Source organism: Geotrypetes seraphini, chromosome 12 (genome assembly GCF_902459505.1).
Source record: "Geotrypetes seraphini chromosome 12, aGeoSer1.1, whole genome shotgun sequence".
Classification (NCBI taxonomy): Eukaryota; Metazoa; Chordata; class Amphibia; order Gymnophiona; family Dermophiidae; genus Geotrypetes; species Geotrypetes seraphini.
Genome location: NC_047095.1, coordinates 52004867 through 52019874, shown reverse-complemented (window position 1 = coordinate 52019874; position 15008 = coordinate 52004867). Strand labels below are relative to the sequence as shown.

Here is a 15008-nt window from a genome sequence, read left to right as displayed (position 1 = left end):
ACTGTCATTTTAAGCTTTATTTATTTATTTAGCCCCTCCTCCCAAAGGAGCCCAGAACGGGTTACAAAGGTACATTCACAGTGCAGAAGGACAAAATTATTGAAAGACATTTTTGGCAGACATAGCTTGGATGAATTTGTAGACGATATTACATGGCATAGTATAGATTTAGGACAGCATTCTCTGTACTAACAGAACAGAACATAATTATACTAAAGTTTTAGTGTTGTAAGTGAGTACATGGTTGGTGGTTGGCAGTATAGGTCCCGTGAGTAGCGTCGGTCATTATGGAACTCGTGAGTAGCGTTGGACATTAAGGAGCTGGATTTGTGAAGAGGAAGCTTTGGTTGCACGGTTGTTTCTCACATTCTACTACTGCCTAGCTGACATCAGGTTCCCATTTCTTTGCTAGCCCTAACCTTGTTTCTCGCTTCTAAAGAAGCAGCTCTAACTCACAAAATCATAGGCCTATTTCCATTTCTAGCTCTCCTGAGCCTCTGATCTTCGGTTTCATATCACCTTCACTTTGATAAAACTTGGCTCAGAGGTAAAGTCCTGGAGTTTGGTCCAAAGGCCCAAGGTTCACATCCCAGGTTACTTTTGTTAAGTACATATCATACATTTTTTTGACATGACAACTATCCGGTCATTCCGGAATTTGCTTCCATTGTATATCAGACAATCTCAGAGGGAGTACCGATAACGTATGGCCTTGCCCCCAGTCAGCCAGTCTTTCTTTCTAACTTCTTCTACATTCTCCCATCCTTAGTCATGGAGTTTCTCTCCTTCCTATGTTTTATTTCCTGTTTTATTCTTGTCCCAGGTCATCACAAATGGGAAACGAAAGGGAAAAATTGCAAAACAAAATGAAAGCGTGATTCCTTTTGAATATTCCATCCCTATTCGCGTTTGTCTTCTGTTTCATATTGTTTCTTCCATTTCTATCTTTGCTTTCTGAAGCTTAAAGTGACAGTATACTTTAGCACTGTCCGTGCCAGGCTTTGTGGACGACGTCACCCATCTGTGAGACTATCCGTCTACTGTCCCCGGATAATACCTGTTACGGTAAGTAACTGTGCTTCACAGCACAACGAGAGGCGAAACAATTTTCAAAGATACTTTTATGTTGCATTTTCCTCCTACACGTGAATGGAACAGGACATCTGACCTAATAAATGTTATTTTCCTTCACTTGGTGCAAATACTATGTGACTCTCTCTTACCTGGGCTCCAGATTCTCCCTTGTTCACGTTACCACACAATTCTAAAAACATATTCTAGACAGGGAGCTAAATCAAACAGCATCATAAGACCATAATATACAATTCATAGAAACAATCAAACATAGAACTAAAGAATAATCGCTAATAAATTGCTAATAAACATATTTTAAAAAAAAAAAAAAAAAAAACTAAAGAAAAAATGCACAAAAGTACAAAATCAACATGAACATAAAACATATTCAAAGCAAGTACATTATGGACCGACTTCATTAACTTTAAACTTGTTTAAAGAAAAGGCTTTCACTTTCTTGGAGGAAAAAAGATAAACTCGTCACGGAACTCCCCAAGTACAGCGTTCCAAAGCATGGACCCTGCAATCAAGAAAGCCTAGTAATGTGTTTCCACTAAATGAGCTTCTATGGAAGGGATTATTATCATTTGCTTCCTTGAATATCATCATAGAACTCCTGTGACATGAGGCCTTAACATTTCCTTGACCTTAGCTGGATAATCTCTAAAGTTGTAGACACCAACACTACCATCTTAAATTTTACTCTCCAGGCCAACACAGCCAATGCAACGCCTACAACGTAAGAGAAATGATGCTTCCTGATGCTATAAGAACGTGGACTGTTGTGGTTTAAATCAACTGGAAAATATGAAGCAATGTGTTTGGTGCCCCTGCTTAAACAACATTAAAATAATCTTTATTAGATAAGACTAGAGCTTGCAAAATTCATCCGGAGGAGAAAATATTTAAATCCCCACATTATCAGCAGCTTGAAAAAAAGCTACCTCAGCTTTGGCCTCGATTTTCTTTTTATTATCAACCTAATGTTTATGTTTATTGAGAGCTTCTATGCTGCTACTAATGACTGGGGAGTCAATTCAGAGCGATTTACATGAGCTTCTGTAGAGATGTTACCATACAGAATTACAAGGAGCTTCTATAATGTGTTACAATACATGAGCTCTATACTGAAATACACGGAGCTCTGTGGTGTTAATAATACAGAGTTATTAATACATGCATGGCATAATCAATCATCCTACTTATGTTACCAGTATATCGATCATCCTACTTATATGCACACGCTTACCAAATCAATTGTCCTACGTACATACAACTAGGTTTATTATTGCAGCTAAATGCACTATATTTATACACCTCCTAAAGAGGTTGGCCATTTCAGCTAACTATATAATGTCCAACATTATCTCAATCCTGGAAGCTCAAACAACAAAAGAATGTCTACACTTGCCCATGAAGAACTTCAATTTCTGTAGTCTGAAAGTCTGGCCCATTTTATCAAGACTTGCAGAAAGAGGTTCTCTGAAGAAGGGAGGGATAGCAGCAGTACTTAGGAATTACTGTATATTTATCCCCCCAAATTCCATGCAATACCCTTCCCTTGTTTTTAAGTGCATGCTAAGATGCCTACCCCATAGAACTACATGTTTTCCGGTTCACTGATTAATATCATGGTATAGGAAATCTGCAATGGTGAACAATTTACAGGAAAACAAATATTTACATTCATTTGGTTTCACACGGTTCTTATTTTTTCCTCTTTTTTAGATAGAACATGTAGTCCATGGACACGCTGCCTACCCAGAATTACAATCAAAAGCCAGAGCAAGGTCAACCACTTTATTTATGTTTTAAACGAGACTGTAGGGGAAATTATTAACTTGTTTCATACTCTGCTGATACGTTCTCAGGCTGGTGAATCTGTAGTTCAACTTAGAAAATTTAAGTGATCAGTCAGGTTAGCTGAGAACCCATTGACCTTTGTCTTAACTGATTGGAAGCGTTTGTAAAGACTTGGATAATACATATAGAGAAGGGATCAAAGGCACAGAAGACAAAAGATTATTTTTCTGGTTGTATTACTAAAATATTTACCCTGAGGTTAGACTAGTAACCTCAAAAGCCAAGTAACAGCAATGACTGCCTGCTTTTCCCATCAAAAATGACTTTGAATTAAGCTGCTTGGACAGCTTGACTGGTAACGTAATGAAGTGCTTCAGGATCTGAGTTCAGAGCAACCTGGAGTCATATAGGAAAGTCTAAAAAGACCAGCCTCTCTGTACCTTGTTTTGGACTACTTTGATGATTTGATTTGATTTCTTATATACCACTATACCGTGAGGTTCAAAGCGGTTTACAATGAAGATAGAACAAGCTCCGATCCCGTATAGGGAGGAGCGAGGCCAAATCGGCCCGAAGCCGGAGCGAATAGATAGGAGGGGGGGGGGGAGGGAGGAGGATAGGAAATGCCAATCAGCGAGGGAGGGGGGGGGAGGGTTAGGAGATGAGGGGGAAGCGGAAGGGAGGTCGCCCCTTTTCCCGACGGCGGTCCAGGGAGATCGACGCGACTTCCCTCCCGCTCACCCACTACAGAAATGTGGGTTTTTTCTCACCTTGCTGGAGTGCTCCCGCGGAGCCAGAAGTCGGCAGGGCATCATCAGGGCACCTCCAGCTCCAGTATCCGTGAGCCATGTGTGGGCTGGGACGTTGGGCTGCTGCACACGCGGACAGGAGCATTTCCCCACCCATCAGCAGCGGAAGGGAGGTAAAGTGGAGTCCCTGGGGCGAGGCGGTTCACGACTAACTTTGTCGAGTCGCCATCCACGTGTGCTGAGGGCCAGGCCCGTCGAGACACCGGGTTTTCCTCCTCTCTGTGCAAAAAAAAAAAAAAAAAAAAAAGGGAGAAGGTCCGGTGGGTGGGCGAGGAGCTCGTGGCCTCTGGGCTGCTTGTGGTCGCCACTCCGTTCTGGTTCGGTGCCGCGTGGCCCGGCGCCGGCCTCTGGTGCCCATGCCTGCCGCGGCGCCACGTGGCCCGGCGCGGGCTCCTATTCCAAGATACATTAAAATAAAATAAATAAAAATGGTACTTTGGATTTCCCTAGCTGTCCTGAAGGCTCACAATCTAGCTAAAGTCCCTGAGAAAACAATAAATAAAAATAAATGAAATGAAATAAAGTAAATTCCAGTCAGACAATAGGATCTGATGTTAGAAGTTCATAAAGACGATATGCCAAGGAGCGAAAGCTGGTATGCTCCTTAAGCCCTGACGTATGCAGCCAAGCCAACACACAATATTTCAGCCATGAGTTTCAAGTTTCAAGTTTATTGGTTTTTTATATTCCGACCATAAAACAAATATCTGACCGGTTAACAATAAAATTTAAATAGGAAGAAATGAAAATAATTAATAGTGTTTTAGGAAGATTAGTGGGAGAAATAGTAACATATAAAACGTACGGACGGACCTGACAGTGAGGGTAAGTGGGGAGGTAGGGAAAAAGTTACATAATCTTAGAAGAAGTGAGATAGAGGGAAGGGATATAACATAGAGGGCGGGGGTGCATGATATGAGTGATATGCCCTAAAAAAAAAAAAAAAAAGATTAGATTTAAAAAAGGGATAAACGAGTGGACAAGGAAAAGATTAAGATTTGATATAGGCATCTTTGAATAGATAAGTTTTAAGATTAGTCTTAAATTTAGGTAATTGGGTTTCATCTCGAAGAAATTGGGGGAGAGAGTTCCACAATGTGGGGGCGATTATAGCGAAGTTAGTATTCCTTGTGTAAAAGGATTCTTTTAGAGACGGAATGTAAAGGAGTTTTTGATCAGATGAGGTTTCCCAGGAAGTAGTAATGAGTGCCAAAATACAGGCTAGTCATTTAGATCAGAGTCGATGAAATGCTAAAATGTGCTACTTTTGATTGTAGCTTTAAAAAGAGAGGGGAGGACATATGTCACTGCAAGAGCTCATTTTAGTGAGGAAAAACTATGAAACAGCAAAGAAAATCAGCCCAAGGACAGCACGTGCAAAGTCTGCTCACGGATTTCAAAACAGAATCTCCACATGTACTTTATCTTCCATGTCTTAATTACACCCCTAACTCTTTTCCCCAGGGCTAAAAGCATTTACACTGTGAATCAGCATTTGTACATCTCAGTCTGCTTGCTTACCTGGGTAAATCCCTTTAAAAACTGCCCTTTCTGTATAACTGAGTGGGTGGAAGGGGCAGAGCGGCATGAAAGACTGCATCATATTTGCCACTGTAAAATATAAAGTCTACATTCTCTAAATGGCACCAGAGAAATTGGTGCCATATACATTCTATATATTCTATACAGTATATGGCACCAGAGAAACTGATGCAGAAAAGAAACACGCTTAGCGTTATTTTATAAACCATACCTAAACTTTGGCCCAAGGCTAAAATTTTGGCGCGACCGTTTATGCCAATGAAAAACTGATACAAATGTCCACACCTAAATTCTGCACGAATTGGGCGTATTCTATAAAAATTCACCTAATTTATAGGAACACCCATAGCGTTCCCATGCTCTCCCATGACCACACACCCCCTTTTGAGATCTGCACAATAGAATTCATGCGTACCACTTTATAGAATACTCTTAGAAAGATGTGCGCGTAAATTCTAATTAGTGCCAGTAATTGTTAGTGGCCAATTATCAGGTCCAATTGTCACATTAAACAATTACCGTATATACTCGAATATAAACTGGGATTTGGGGGCCAAAAAATTGGCCAAAAATGGGGGTCCCGGTTTATATTCGGGTCACCACCTCACCACCGGCACAGCTGACCTCCTCCTATCCACTGCGAAGCTCCCACATCACTCTGCTGCATGCAGGCCGCCTCCCACACCGCTATCCTCAATAGCCACTGGCATCCATACACCTACTAGTGCAGCTACCGCCGATGCAGCAACTGCCCGGAGCCACTGACCTCAGTGCACAGGTCCACCCTCAAGGCCACCCTCAAGAACAACTGAGCTCCAAATGCCACCGTAGATCCGACCGCTGACCTTAATCACCCCCGGAGCCGCTAACGCATACGGTACAGAACCACCACCTCACCACGCCCCCTGGTAACACTGACTCCCATGCTTCCCCCCCAGCCGCTCCCCCACTCCACCCCACCCACCAGAGTCGCTAACATCCATGCATGGAGCCACTAACCACTGTACTCAACCCCCAGAGCCGCATATATCCATACCAAGGCCGTTGGTGATCCACTCCATTGAGCCAATGTGGGGCTTTGAGCATCTGCACATGCCCAAGGTCTGCTAGTAGACTCTGAACATGCGGAGACGCTCAAGGCCCCACACTAGCTCAGCATAAAGCGGATCGCCAATGATATATGGATGTCAATGTCTCCGGGGAGGGAGGGGACGAATACAGTCATCAGTGGCTATGTGCATGGAGGTCAGCGACTCCGGTGGGGGAGCAGCTGTTCTCAGAGAGAGCGGGAGCCGCCATGCCTTGGGCATGTGCAGATGCTCAGGGCCTCGCACATGATCAGCATAAGGAGTCATCCTCGATAGATGTCTTCAGCATTGAAAGGTAAAGCTGTTGTTTATTAGGTGATTTAATGTCTAAGAGGTTTATTTTCCCTGTGTGGTCACAACTGAACCTGCTAACTATTGGAGGGGAGGGGTGTTCATTCTTGTACTCTGAACTTGATGTACCGGTAAGGGTTTCAGGGCAATGGGTGGGGGGGGGGGAGTCATTCTTGTATTTCAGGGCAATGTGTGTGTGTGTGGGGGGGGGGGTCATTCTTGTACTCATTCTGAAGTTTTATTGGTTCTTCTGTAAAGCCTGGGCACATCCAAGGAACATTTCAGACAGTTGAAGCAGGAATCACTCAGATCCTGTATTACGGTATTCTGTTATTAATAATGGGCAAGGATGTCCAGTCTTTGTAGACTGGCTCATCAGGATCACCCAAGTTTCTAATCTCGGTTTATATTCGAGTCAACCATTTTTCCTCCTTTGGGGGGAGAAATGAGGGTCTCGACTTCTATTCGGATCGACTTATATTCGAGTATATACGGTAAGTTGCGTGTGAAATTTGACTGTATGGACAAATTTGTGCATGTAACTTTACTCACCATAAATAGAATCCAAGGGTTTGTTCATATGTTTCGGGAGATATGTAAGTTCTGCTAACAGCTGCACTTGTGTCCCCCGCTTCTACAAAACCGTAGAACCGTTTTTTGCGCTGGCCACGGCAGTAACAGCGCTGATGCTCACTATGAAAAACCGCTCTGCAGTTTTGTAAAAGGGGGGGGGGAAGGAGGTTAATATAGCTAAATTTTATATTTGTTCAGTTTTTGTTAGAAAATGGCATTTTTAACATCAAATAATGTAATCACATAGGCAATTCAGAAGTGTTATACTTTTTACATAATTAAAATGGCATGTATTTATATCTATAAATTAGAATGCAAATATAAGTAGATATTTCAGAAAAAGTGCTAAGAATATGTATATACTGTACCACAACGCATGGCGATATAAAGGAGACATATTCTGGGCATGGTTTTAGATGGACTTTCACAAGCATGATGTGTGCTATATATTTTAGCATGGTAATACATGAATTTACAAGATAATTTCACCATTAACATTTATATCTGCTATGAGTCATGCATAACTCATGTAGGATTTCTCATTTGGACCTGGAATTTGGAGGAGAGTTGAGGGGAGGCATTATGCTTATCACCTGGTGACTGAAACTACCTTGAATTGCCAAAAAATTGTGCTTCAGAAGACAGCTCCTTAATCAGTTTCGTGTGCATGTGCAGATTTCCAAAATCTAGCACTTGCATATGTAATGAATGCTTTTTTTGCACTTGCAGAAAGTGATTTTTAGAGTATTACCGTAGACACCATTTTCACATATTAAAAGCTGATTTACCTCTGTAAGTGGTCAAATATGTGCAATACCTAGAGCATACCCAGAATGAAGGGAATGAGCTCTGGGCATTGTTTGTGCAAACCTTTGAAATAGCTACGTATTCCCTATGTTCCAGTGAGAAAACACATTTAGGGACATAGTCAGCAATACAGGCTACCCTTGAGACATGTTGTATTACCATTAACTCAGGCTGTATTAGCACAGGTCCCATTTTATGCAGTGAGACCTAGGGCCAGATTCTATGAATGGCGCAGTTGTCAATCAACCACTAGGTGCCGTTTATAGAATCACGCCTAGCAGCGCCTAAGCAAACCTAGATGTCTTAGACATAGGCACCGCTCCATTAGGCCAGCTTTTCACTTACCTAATGTGGTGGCCCTGTGTCAGACGCCTAACTCGACCGTGCCCATTCTCTTCCATAACCACGCCTACTGTTTGAAATAGGCGTCATTAGGCATCCTTAGGCATAGAAAGGTGCCTCCACTTAGGCGTTGCTAGGTGTCCTAAGAATTTGGCGCCAAACTCTTAAATTGTTTAATTAATGTGGGGTTTTGGAAGGTTTTTTTGATTGGCTGAAAACCGGCGTGGTCAATTAGCCACACCAATTAAGCCAATTAAAAACTAAAAGTTAGGCGTGGATCTCAAACTTGGTATCACTAGGAGGTTGCAATTAGAATATGGCTCTGGGGTTAACAGTAAAATAACCCATCATAACTACTTCAAATAGCAAAAAAAATTTGCATTTCGAGGCTTGATTATGTGTGGACCTGCCAGCACTTACCTGGCCAAAGCTTCAAATGCTGCTTCACTTTTTCTCATTGTATTATTTTGTAAAAAAAATAGCCATTCTTTCTGTATATGTTGCCAAATACATGTATTTTTCCTATGGTTTTAAGCATATTTTAAAAAAAGCTTCAAGTTCAGCAAGTTTTTTTTATAAAATACCCTGCAAATTGCAAACATCCTGATTGTGTACAATTATGGTCACCACATCTCAAAAAAGATATACACTATTTAACTGGGCAACATCCACCTTTAAAAGTGGAATTTACCAGGAAAATATGGGACACATTCTGATCACACCCATCCCCAAAGACCAGAAGACCTCACTCACATTGACGTCCAACTATAGACCCATAGCGAGCACCCCCTTATTCACCAAAATGCTGGAAGGGCTGGTCAACCTGGAACTAATAAACCACATAGATAAATTCAATCTCCTAAACAAACACCAATCAGGTTTTAGAAAAGGATTCAGCACCGAGACAGTCCTAGGCTCTCTCATTAATCACCTATATAATCTCTTCAGTCAAGGTACCAGCGCCCTGATCTTACAATTAGACTTTAGTAGCGCTTTTGACCTAGTGGACCATGAAATAATGATTACGCGCTTAGACGCAATGGGATTATCGGGAAGAGTGTGGACCTGGTTCCAAGGCTTCTTAACCAAACGATCTTATCAAGTGGTCAATGACGGGAATTACTCTGAATCTTGGAAAAGCCCTTCGGGAGTTCCTCAAGGTTCCCCCCTATCTCCCACCTTGTTTAATATATACATCTCCACCCTAGGTCACCTACTACAAAAGTTAAACCTAACATATTATATATACGCAGATGACATCTCCATACTAATTCCAATAACAAATGTGACCAATGCCACCTTAAAACACATCTCCTACATCATGACTGAAATTGAACAATGGACTACAAATTCTAAACTGAAACTAAACTCAGAAAAGACAAAAATTTTCTTGGCAAGCCCAAAAGAAAAAATAACTACAACAACAATACATATAAACGGTCACGACCACTCAATATTAAAAACCATACGAATACTAGGAGTCACCTTAGATACCCACTTGACCTTGACCGATCATACAAATTCGGTGACAAAAAAATGCTTCTCCATTCTTTGGAAACTGAAAACCATAAAAAAATACTTCGACCCTCTATCTTTCAGAATACTGGTACAGTCACTGATTCTATCCACCCTGTAACATCATTTATTTGGGGATACCTAAAAAAACAGAGAGAAAATTGAGAATAGTTCAAAACACGGCCGTCCGCTTAATATTCGGACTAAAGAAAAGTGATCACGTTAGTCCCTTCTACAGACTGTTGCACTGGTTACCAATTGAGGCACGAATTCTATTCAAATTCTCTGCTTTTGCTACAAAATAACCTGGGGAATGGCCCCCAACTACCTTCTACCTCACTTCGAATTCAACTCCTCCACTAGATCTACCAGAAACCGCAACCTCTTTGCATACCCGAAAATCGCAGGCTGCAGATATCGAACCTTCCTGGACAGAACATTCAAGTTTCAAGCTGGTAGACAGCAAACTTGGCTAGGCTACTTCATTGATGTCGCTAGGTTAACCTACAGTGTCTTCCGGAAAGAATTAAAGACCACTTTATTTAAGAAATTCATGTCCTAGCCAGACTCTCTCCCCACAACCAAAGCTACCACACCTCACCCCGAACTCTTACTTCCTCATTATAGGTACCCTATATTCTCTGTGTGCTACAATGTCCTCTTCACAATTGTACCCAGCTACTCTTTGTGGTCCGAGCATTTTCAATGTAATATGTAAAAAGTTAAGTCTTATACTGTAATCCAATGTATATTTTTTTTCTAACCAATTTGCACCTTGTAATCACTGACCGCTCAGTGACATCTTATCTATATATACACTGTAATTCGCTGACTGTACAGCTTTTCTTTATTGTGAACCACCTAGAAGTCTCACGATTGTGGCGGTATAGAAAAAATAAAGTTATTATTATTATTACTTCTCCCTCCGTATTCGCTATGATAGGGGATTAACAGAACTGCAAATACAGAAAAACAGCGAATAACATTTTTATATGTTATTCGCTGTTTTCTATTAAAAACCATCGTTAATATGGTGAAATCGCGAATAACATGGTGGGAGACGTGGCCTGTTTCTGAAGGAGAGACAAACACGGTGAACAAAGTGCTGGGAATCAACAATTTTCTCTGTAAACGCTTGGAATCAGCGATTTCTCTATGCAAGCTGATGTAATTTGGGGGGAGGAGCCAGCAAGCTAAAAACCGTGAATAATCAAAACTGCGATTGCTGAAACCGCGAATACGAAGGGAGAAGTGTAGTGGAATTAGAGAAGGTACAGAGAGGGGCAACAAAAAATGACAAGGGGATGGGACAGTTTCCCTATGTGGAAAGGCTCTTCAGCTTGAAGAAGAGATGGCTGAGGGGAGATATGATAGAATAGTATAAAGTACTGAGTGGTATGGAATGGCTATATTTGAGTTTAGTCTTTCAAAAAAATACAAGGACTAGGGGACATACAATGAAGCTACTAAGTAGTAAATTTAGAACAAATCAGAGAAAACAGTTCTTCACTCACTGTGTAATTAAATTCTGGAATTCGTTGCCAGAGATTCTGGTGAAAGCAGTTATCTTAGCAGAGTCTGTAAAAAGTTTTGATAATTTCCTAAAAGAAGTCCATAAGCCATAATTAAGATGGAGTACTGTGTGCAATTCTGGAGGCCACATTACCGTAAAGATGTACTTCGAGCTGAGTCAGTCCAGCGAATGGCCACTAGGATGGTCTCCGGACTCAAGGGTCTCTCATATGAGGAAAGACTGGGCAAGTTGCAGCTCTACTCTCTAGAGGAGCGCAGGGAGAGGGGTGACATGATTGAGACATTTAAGTACGTCACAGGTCGTGTCGAGGTGGAAAACGACATATTCTTTCCTAAGGGACCTTCAGTCACAAGGGGGCACCCGCTCAAACTCAGAGGAGGGAGATTTGGTGGTGACACCAGGAAGTATTTCTTTACAGAAAGGTTGGTGGATCACTGGAACAAACTACCGGTGCAGGTGATCAAGGCCACTAGCGTGCTCGACTTTAAGAATAAATGGGACATCCACGTGGGATCTCTACGTGGGTCGAGCAGCACTCTGACTTAATGGGGTGGGACAGTAGAGTGGGCAGACTTGATGGGCTATAGCCCTTTTCTGCCGTCATCTTTCTATGTTTCTATGACTTGGGAAAATCCACTGCTTATTCCTAGGATAAGCAGCATGAAATCTGTTTTAACCCTTGAGAATCTTATCAGGGACTTTTTTTTTTTTTTTTTGATCGTTTATATTTTGCATATCCTACAATTCTATGTGGATTACAAATTATTCAGGTACTCAAGCATTGTTCCCTAATTGTCCCGGTGGGCTCCCACTCTATCTAACGTACATAGGGCAATGGGGATTAAGTGACTTGCCCAGGGTCACAAGGAGCGGTGTGGGATTTGAACCCACAACCTCAGGATGCCGAGGCTGTAGCTCTAACCACTGCACCTCACACTCCCACTATTGTAACCTGGATTGGCCACTGTTGGGCTTAATGGACCTTTGTTCTGTTCCATTTTGGCAATTCTTATATCTCTTTTGTGACGTAGACAACCTATAGAAAATTATTGCAGGTTTCCGGCTCTCGCTGCATCTTGTCAGGTAGAACCAAAATTTCAGCCATCATGCTGTGGCTATTCTTCAGGGTATGCTGTGAGGTCTGCAGTTTATTTAGTAGGTCCTCAAACCCGATTGGTTGGGGCTTGAGGTGAATGAGGCACATAAGCCCACTGGTCACCAATTTGAATTTTGGTGGGAAAATCAGTTGGTCTCTTGTACCCATAGAATGGAAAAGACTCTGGTGAGTTTAAAGATGTTCTCCCCATGAAGCTGGGTTATTTGTTCTCTCAGGGCTTCCGCAACTGGTATCATGCTTGTTGAAGGTTTCTGGGGCTTTTTTCTTGTCGGATAGAAACAACGTTTCAGCCATCATGCATGTGGCTTTCTTCAAATTGAAGACCAATGGACTTTCCCCGCCTCATTCACCTCAAGCCTCAACCAATCGGGTTTGAGGACCTACTATATAAAGACAAACTGCAGACCTCACAGCATACCTTGAAGAAAGCCCCAGCATGATGGCTGAAACGTTGGTTTTACCTGACAAGATGCCACGAGACCCAGAAACCAGCAACAAGCATGATGGCGGAAACCCTGAGAGAACCTATACAAAATTAGGCTTTAAAACAGCAAATCACTACTGGTATTTGCATGCAGCACTACTTAAGTGTGTCCATTCCCTAGCAGTGCTTTTCTTTTCTTTGGATATGTTATTTTGTAAAATGACTGTTTCATGACCTTGACAACCAGTACAAAATTATCCTCATAAGTAGTTTTATGTGAGTGCACCAAGAAAGTCATATTGGTACATCTATTATGACTATTTCATAAATTCCACAATACTCCCTAACCTTCCCACATGATAAGAATCACAAAACTGTAAGAATTACTTATCTGGCTTCTACTGAAAAAATTGCTGGTGATAACATCTGTCTCATCTTATGATGACCGGTTCTATAAGTTCATTCGCAGAAGCAAGCAATGTCTGCCTTTTGCATTTGTGATTTGAGCTTACAAGAGAATTTTCATTAGAGTTTCATTGCATGGTCATATCAATTTTAGCAAAGAAAGGGGAGGTTAGTGAGTACTGAGAGATTGCTCAGATTTTCCTGCCTTTGGGTCCTAACAAACAAGACTCATGCTTACAAACAATGAGCTGGTTTTACTTTCGCTCTAAGCAGTGGATAGGCTGAATATTGACCAGTATGGTTCTTACTTTCTTGAGAGACGCTTGATCATCCCTTTTGCGGTTCATTTTCAGGTCTTCAATTATGATATTCAAGGAAGCGATTGACTAGTAATCCCTTCCATAGTAACTCATTTAGTGGACACGCATTACTAGGCTTTCTTGATTATGGGACCCATGCTTTGAAACTCTTTACCAGGGGAAATCCAGCACTCCTGAGGAAAGCTCTACAGCTGAAACATGGCCCATGTTGGGTTCACAATTTGACATCTGCTCTATATAAGAACATAAGAATTGCCGCTGCTTGGTCAGACCAGTGGTCCAATGTGCCCAGCAGTCCGCTCACGCGGCGGCCCTATGGTCAAAGACCATTGCCCTGAGATTAGCCTTACCTGCGTACGTTCTGGTTCAGCAGGAACTTGTCTAACTTTGTCTTGAATCCCTGGAGGGTGTTTTCCCCTATAACAGCCTCCGGAAGAGTGTTCCGGTTTTCTACCACTCGCTGGGTGAAGAAACATAGAAACATAGAAAGATGACGGCAGATAAGGGCTATAGCCCATCAAGTCTGCCCACACTGTTTACCCACCCTCTTTAGTCTACTGACCCCATAAAGTATAATTGTAATTATACTATCACTCTACTGACCCGCTCATTCAAGTCCTAGTGACCCTATCCCTTGGCATGACCTCTTAGGGATCCCACATAGGTATCCCATTTGTTCTTGAAGTCTGGGATGCTGCGTGCCTCGACCACCTGCACTGGAAGCTTGTTCCACTGCTCAATCACTCTCTCCGTGAAGAAGTACTTCCTGGCGTCTCCACGAAACTTCCCTCCCCTGAGCTTGAGCGGATGTCCTCTTGTGGTCGAGGGTCCCTTCAGAAGAAAGATATCATCTTCCACTTCGACCCGTCCCGTGATGTACTTAAATGTCTCAATCATGTCTCCCCTCTCCCTACGCTCTTCGAGAGTGTAGAGCTGCAATTTACTCAGTCTTTCTTCGTACGGGAGACCCTTTAGCCCCGAGACCATCCTGGTGGCCATCCACTGAACCGATTCAATTCTGAGCACATCCTTACGGTAATGTGGGCTCCAGAATTGCACACAGTATTCCAGATGAGGTCTCACCATGGCTCTGTACAATGGCATCATGACTTCAGGTTTCCTGTTGACGAAGCTTCTCTTGATACAACCTATCATCTGCCGTGCTTTAGATGAAGCCTTCTCCACTTGAGTGGCTGCTTTCATGTCAGCACTGATGATTACTCCTAAGTCTCGTTCTGCCGTAGTCCTGGTTAAAATTTCTCCAATCAGGGTGTAAGTTCTGCAAGGATTTCCGTTACCGAGATGCATGACTTTACATTTCTTGGCGTTGAAGCCCAGCTGCCAGATCAAGGACCAACTTTCCA

General features: G+C 42.2%; 1 protein-coding gene across 2 annotated transcripts in view; it reads left to right on the top strand.

Annotated features, from left to right (window-relative positions):
* Positions 1–15008, top strand: part of FGGY (FGGY carbohydrate kinase domain containing) — a 384196-nt gene that overhangs the window by 259892 nt on the left and 109296 nt on the right. For both annotated transcript variants that reach the window (XM_033917103.1, XM_033917104.1), the window contains one exon: positions 2803–2864. In XM_033917103.1, the coding sequence (XP_033772994.1) occupies positions 2803–2864 (62 nt within the window). The remainder of the gene's footprint in view (positions 1–2802; positions 2865–15008) is intronic.